The sequence below is a fragment of the Meleagris gallopavo genome, chromosome 14 (genome assembly GCF_000146605.3).
Source record: "Meleagris gallopavo isolate NT-WF06-2002-E0010 breed Aviagen turkey brand Nicholas breeding stock chromosome 14, Turkey_5.1, whole genome shotgun sequence".
In the NCBI taxonomy this organism is placed as follows: domain Eukaryota; kingdom Metazoa; phylum Chordata; class Aves; order Galliformes; family Phasianidae; genus Meleagris; species Meleagris gallopavo.
The window spans coordinates 2798438-2804738 of NC_015024.2; the positions used below are offsets into that span (position 1 = coordinate 2798438).

At 63.0% G+C, this 6301-nt stretch overlaps 1 protein-coding gene across 2 annotated transcripts in view; it reads right to left on the bottom strand.

Annotated features, from left to right (window-relative positions):
- Positions 1 to 110: 110 nt before the first annotated feature.
- SLC38A3 (solute carrier family 38 member 3) overlaps positions 111 to 6301 on the bottom strand; it is an 8669-nt gene continuing 2478 nt past the window's right edge. Inside the window, exons 2-16 of one of the 2 annotated variants that reach the window (XM_019619910.2) lie at positions 4967 to 5143; positions 4084 to 4165; positions 3888 to 4003; positions 3710 to 3783; positions 3540 to 3632; positions 3378 to 3459; positions 2650 to 2732; positions 2524 to 2582; positions 2282 to 2449; positions 2126 to 2205; positions 1961 to 2061; positions 1745 to 1869; positions 1399 to 1543; positions 1214 to 1317; positions 111 to 1016 (exon numbers count right to left, since the gene is read on the bottom strand). In XM_019619910.2, coding sequence (XP_019475455.1) covers positions 912 to 1016; positions 1214 to 1317; positions 1399 to 1543; positions 1745 to 1869; positions 1961 to 2061; positions 2126 to 2205; positions 2282 to 2449; positions 2524 to 2582; positions 2650 to 2732; positions 3378 to 3459; positions 3540 to 3632; positions 3710 to 3783; positions 3888 to 4003; positions 4084 to 4165; positions 4967 to 5076 — 1527 coding nt within the window. In that variant the 5' untranslated portion in view covers positions 5077 to 5143 and the 3' untranslated portion in view covers positions 111 to 911. Of the gene's footprint in view, positions 1017 to 1213; positions 1318 to 1398; positions 1544 to 1744; positions 1870 to 1960; positions 2062 to 2125; positions 2206 to 2281; positions 2450 to 2523; positions 2583 to 2649; positions 2733 to 3377; positions 3460 to 3539; positions 3633 to 3709; positions 3784 to 3887; positions 4004 to 4083; positions 4166 to 4966; positions 5195 to 6301 lie in introns of those variants that run through there. The other variant, XM_031555523.1, reaches the window with a different exon arrangement.

Here is a 6301-nt window from a genome sequence, read left to right on the forward strand (position 1 = left end):
TGGGACGGCTCGGTGCGGTGCGGGGACATCGGGGTGACACGGCGAGAGCCTCCCCCATCCCGCACACGGTGCAGAGCTCCCGGGAGCCGCGCAACACATTAAAAAAGAACTACTCTTATGTACAGTATTTATAAAAAGCGTCCCAGCCTCCACCACCCCCATATAAAAATACGTCTCTTATTTACTTGGCGAGCTCCCGGCCCCCCTCACCGCCTGCTCGCGTCCCCGTGGCCAGGCTCTTGGCATGGCTGGGAGCTGCCCATGGCATGGACGGACAGACGGACAGACAGGTGGGTGGTGGCAGGACAGCGGGGCCGGGTTGTGCCCATCACCCTGGTGTCGGGGAGCGCGCATCCCACACCCCCTCCATCCCACAGCCCAAGCGGTGCTGCCCCAGACACCTCCGTGCCCCACGCCAGCACCTCTGGGGTGCACCGGCGGCACCCAGCCCTGGCACGTGTCACCTTCCCCGAGTTGGCCCCTGGATCGCCAGGTTCCCACCCGCTGGCACCGGGACCGGCCTTCCCCCGGGCACCATGTGCCAGCAGGATGGAGCAGCGAGGAGCTGGCAGTCAGGGGGTGGGGACAGCGGAGGACATGGGGGTGGCATGGGCACTGCTGAGGTGCTGGCCACCAGCCCCGCAGACGCTGCCGTCAGGACTTGGGGCCGGCTGAGGACAAGCGGGTGCCTGTGGGCCAGGTTGGCCCCGTCCCCTTTGACCCCCGGTGAGGTAGGGAAGCGCTGGTCTCCCCATTGCACAGATGGGGAAACTGAAGCGCGGAGCCAGGAGGGGTGGGCACGGACTGGGGTCCCCCATGTGCCCCCTCAGGCAAAGGGCAGGCGACAAAGGTGGGAGCCCCGGGGGGTCCTGATGGGGATGGGGGGGGGTCAGGGTGGGCAACCAGGGTGGCTAGTGGCTGCCGCCACTCCGGCCCCCTCCCGTGGCCCAATCGGTGATGATGAAGCTGAGGCTCATGATCATGAAGAGCACCCCGAGGAGGGCGAAGCAGGCAGCCTGAGGGAGACAGAGCACAGGGTGGGGGCTGCCCACTGCCCCATGGGGAGCAGGGAGGGGCCGGAGTGCCCCCACCCCACTGAGAACCCAGGAGGCTCCATCTTTCCCTTGTCCCTCTGCCTTTATCCCCACACCCCTCCATTTTACCCCCCAGGGACAGCAGTCCCCACAGCCTGGGGTGGAGGCCTAGGGCTTACCAGGATTTTGGGGGTGGAACGCAGGGGCTCCTTGTCCTTGGGCATGATGCGGATGTAGAAGATGGCCGGGAAGATGAAGATGAGGCAGGGGGCAGAGGTGGCACCTAAAGCAGGAAGGGATGAGTGGGTAGAGTGAGCCCTGGGGTACAGCTGGGTGAGAGGGACGGGGCAGCACTGCCACTCACCAATCAACCCGAAGATGCCGAGGATGGAGGGGGCAAAAATGACCAAGAGGTTGATGAAGGTCAGCAGGATCACAGCGATGGCGACGTGGCGAATCCAGCTGAAGTTCTTGCCTTGGAACAGCATCTGCTGGATAGCACGGCGCACCTGGGGACAGGGACAGGGACATGTCACACACTATCCTCAGAGCCTCCCATCTCTGCAGGGCCATCGATGCCTGTTAGACCTTCCCATCTCTGTCCTGTCCCCAGGGCACCGTCCCACTGCCTCAGTTTCCCCTCTCACTGCTTGGAGATGAGCAGAGCTGGCAATAGGGTGACCCATGTGTGCCTCCAAGGGGACACTCACCGGGAAGAGGACGATGGGGACAGTGAGTGTCACAGCTGTCAGCACAGCCACCCGCACACAGAGGATCAGCACGTCAAAGGGGTCCACCCGGCTGTAGGTGTGCAGCAGCTCTGACTCCACGCGCCCTGCAGCACCAGGGACGTGGGTCAGCACTTGTGCCACCACCTCCCATGGGCGTCCCCACCGTGTCCCCATGCCCCTGTCCCCACAACCCACCGTAGAACGTGAGGTAGCCAAAGAGGGCGGCCAGGAAGTACATGAGGTACATGACGGTGATGGAGATGTTGGAGATGCACTGCATCTTCTTCTTGGAGGGGCTGCAGGAAATGGGCGTCAGCACGGCCCCCCCACCCGCCATCCCCCAGCCTCACCACCACTCACTCCTTCAGCTCCGTGTAGATGGGCAGCACCTCAGGGTGACACACGAAGGCGAAGGCCATGATGGGGATGGTGTACGCTGTCTGCAGAATGTGCAATGAATGCTGGGAACCCACTGCCCGTGCCCTTTAGGAGCCCTCACCGTGGAACCAAACCTACCTGGGAGTTGAGGGTGAAGAAGCTGGGGGTGCAGGCCTCCACCTCAGTGGGCAGTGGGGCTGCAGGGCCATCCCAGTGCTCAGTGCCCAGCGTGACATTAGTGCCACTGGTGAAGTTCCCCCCTTGCTCAGGCAGCGGGCAGGGGATTTGGAACTTCTTGTAGATGACCTGGGGGGGGACACTCTGTCAGTGGGGGGCTCTGGGTGCCCCCTCACACGGCGACATCCCCGCCCTGTGCTCACCGAGATGAGGAAGAAGACCATGCAGCTGAGTGAGAAGCCACTGGCGTAGCCCAGGTAGCCTGGGGGGAGAGGAGAGCAATGGGCATAGTCCCCTCCAGTCCCATGTCCACCCACGCCCCCACTTACCCAGCTGCTTCATCAGGGCCAGAGGCAGGATGACGGTGACGGAGACCAGGATCACCAGGTAGTTCCCATTCAGGTACCAATCCCTGGAAGCAGAGGCAAGGGCATGCTCATACCCGGTGTAGAGTGGAAGCTTCAGAGGACTCCTCTGCCCTCTGCAGGGCTGGCACCCCTGAAATCCTCGGCCTGGTATCCCTGGTCCCCTGAACCAGTGTGCCCAGGGACATAGGCATCCCTTGAGGCCATGGAGCATCCCTGCACCAGCATCCCTGGGGACACGTGAGATGGCATCTCCAGGCGATGGAGATGGCATCTCCTGGGACAGGACCTCTCTGCTATGGGACACCAAGGCCAGAATCTCTGCACCTCTGAGCAGATGTCCCAGAGGAGAGGCATCTCCTGAAGCCACAGAGATCTCTATGTTCACACCCCAAGGGTCCCTTGGTGCCAGCATGCCTGAGACCCCCATGCCAGCACCTCTGGGGCAATGTGCCCTGCAGGAGGAGGAACAGGTGGGCTGATCCCAGCAGGAGGTGAGGGGCAGGGATTGGAAGTTCATCCCGGACTAATCCCGCCTGGGGGCTTATTCAGCACTGACAGTGATCAAAAATAGCAGTGGCTTTAATGCCATTAATCCCTGCCAGAGGCTGCACAGCTGGAGCGGAATCCAGGGCGCGTGGGGCAGGGATGCGGTGGGAGGAGGACGGGGTGGGTGACACTCTGACACTCACGTGGTCTTCTCCTCCAGGTTGAGGAAGGTCTGGATGACCAGCGGCACCTCAGACTTGACGATGTACAGGTAGCTGGACATGGCTGTGGGCAGAGGAGGGCAGCGTGGTGGGGGGCTGCAACATGTCCTCATATCTCCTCCACATCCCACACCTTGTGCTCACCTCCGATGTTCTGCAGAGTGATGGCGATGGCTGCAGCCAGCTTGCCTGGTGTGCCGAAGGCTCGGAAACCTAACTGCTCATAGGCACGGATGCCTGTAGGATGGGGACACAGGGGTGAGAGCTGGGAGGTGAGATGGGGGTGTCAGGGTGGTGGGAGGCATTGCACTCACCCACGATGCCTGAGGATTTCAACAGCAGGTGGATGGAGTAGCTGGATAGCAGAGCCACGGCCGTCAGTAGGAAGCTGCGAGGGGACAGCACTGTCACCAGCTGCTCCTCGGGCACCTCGGCACCAGGGGGACGTCAGTCCCCATGTCACCATGAGCCCCATGTCTTGGCAGCACTCACAGGAAGAGGATGATGCCAGTGTTGGCCATGGCGTAGGCCAGCCCCAGGATGCCACTGCCCATGATGGCATTGCTCAGGTTGAAGACAGACATCCCAAACGACGTCTTGCCTTCGAACTGTGTGACAAAGAGGGGAAGGTGACAAAAAGGGGGGATGCTGCCAGGGGGCACCCAGGGAGTCCTGCACTGCCACTCACATCAGTGAAGTGCGTCTGCTTCTTCTCAGTGCCATGGGGCAGGAACTCTTCCATCTCTGCACCGCACTGGTTCTCATCAAACCTGGGCGCAGAGGGAGGAACAGAGCAGCTGGGCCGAGTGGAGCTGGGCTGGACGCAGCCCTCCCAGCAGCACCCCACAGCACCCAGCTCCCCAGAGCCCCCAAGGCACCCCAAGCACCCTCAGCTCCAAGAGCAGTTCTCCAATCTTCTCAATGCCCCAAGCCCCATCAGCACCCTGAGAACCCCATGTGTGTCCCAAGCCCCTGAACACTCTGAGCACTCTAATTGCCACGAGCAAGCCCAGCATCCCAAGTCCCCAGAGATTCCCAAGTCTCCCCAGGTGCTCTGAGCACCCCAGGACTTCCAAGCCTTCAAAGTGCCTTGTACCTCCCTAAGCACTGCAATCACCCCAAGTGTCCCAAGAACCCTGAGCGTCCTGAGTACCCCAAGTACCCCCAAGTGCTCCAAGTGCCCCAAGCAGCCCAATGTCCCAAGTGCCCAAAGAACCTCAAGCACCCTGAGCATCCCAACTGCTCCAAGAACCCTGAGTGTTCGGAGCTACTCAAGCATCCTGAGTATCCCCAAGCATCCTAAGTGTTCCAAGTGCCCCCAAGCACCCTGAGTATGCCAAGTGTCTGAAGCACCACAAGAACCTGTGCCCCAGGTTCTCCAAGTGCTCCGAGTGTCCCAAGTGACCCAAGCACCCCAAGTGTCCCATGTGTCCCAAGCATCCCAAGAACCCTGAGCGCCCCAAGTGTCCCAAGCCCGCTGATCCCAGAGCCCCCAGTCCCAAGCAGGGGACTGGCTCACCAGCCAGGTGCCCAGCCCCAGCTGAAGAAGCCGCTTGTCCCCAAGCCTCTACCTGTCACCAGGCAGCGAGGGGATGGTGGTGGTGCCAAGTGCAGCCGCGTGCTTCCCATTGGGCACCAGTTCCACCATCTCAGCCTGGACGGGCAGCTCCGGGCCCTCCATGGCAGGCTCAGGGCTCCTCGTGGCGTGGCGAGGCGTGGGGTCCGGCTCCAGGTGGGAGCTGCAGGGCCTGGCAGAGGAGTCCTCGTCAGCAGGGCAGCACTGGGAACAGTGGGGATGCGACCCCCGTGTGTCCCCCGTGAGCTTTCAGCCTCCTGCAGCACCTCCCCTCCCAGCACTGGCGTGTGGGATGGGGCAGAGAGCTCAGGGACCCCCGTGTGAAGCCCTGGTGCTGCCGGGCACTGCGGCAGGGGCTCAGGGGCACGTCAGGGCTGGCACCGATGGAGCAGGAAAGTGCAAGGCTGTGAGACGAGTCCTTGGCAGGGGATGGCGGCCGGGCTGCCGAGCGGGGACGCCTTGGCAAGCGGCACAAAGCCGTCTCTGTGCGCGCCCAGCCCTCCCCGCCCCGCTGGGAAACAGCACAGGGCTGCTTTCTGGGGCAGGCTGGCAGTCGGGCCATGGCCCCACTGCTCCCCGCTGTCCCCTGCCACCTTCTGCATCCCTGCCACCCTGTAATGGGAGTCCTCCCCACCCACAGATTCACATGCCAGAGCCCCATCCACTGGGATAGACAGACAGTCACCTGGCTTCAGGGTGGGATGCAGGATGATCCCCAGCCCCAGGAGGATGCAGCCTCCCCATCACCCCACTGCTGTGGGTCCCCACGAGGATTGGGGGCTGCACCTATCCTTTAGCTCCTGGCCCAGCACTTGGGGTTGAGCAGCGGTCCTGGGTACCGCCTGGCTCTCTGTGTGCCTCTGCCCAGTACTGAGACCCCAGGTCGGAGGGGGCACAGGGACAGCAGCCCCCAGGTACACCAGGGAAAGGCTGCAGCACCCCTCACCCTGTGAGTCACATCACCGCTCTGTCCTCACCACCTGGGGACCAAGGGTCACTCCAGGCCACACACAGCCCAGCAGCATCCAGTAGCACTGGGGGGGTGACGGGGCTGAGCCACAGGTGGAAGCGTGGCACCGAGCCACACCTCTGCATGGCACTTGTCCAGGCGGGGAAACTGAGGCACAGCAGGGCCCCAGGACAGCAAGGCTGAGCCGCGTGGTGGAAGAGATGGAACCGCAGGCGGCTGCTGGGTGATGATTTATCCCCTCCACTGGGCCTCAGCTTGGGCTGCATCCAGGCACGGACGGGGCTGCCAGCACGTCCCAGCGCTGCCGTTAGCTCCGCGCCTTCCCACCGCCGCCGGCACATCCCTCGCCCGGCCCCCCGT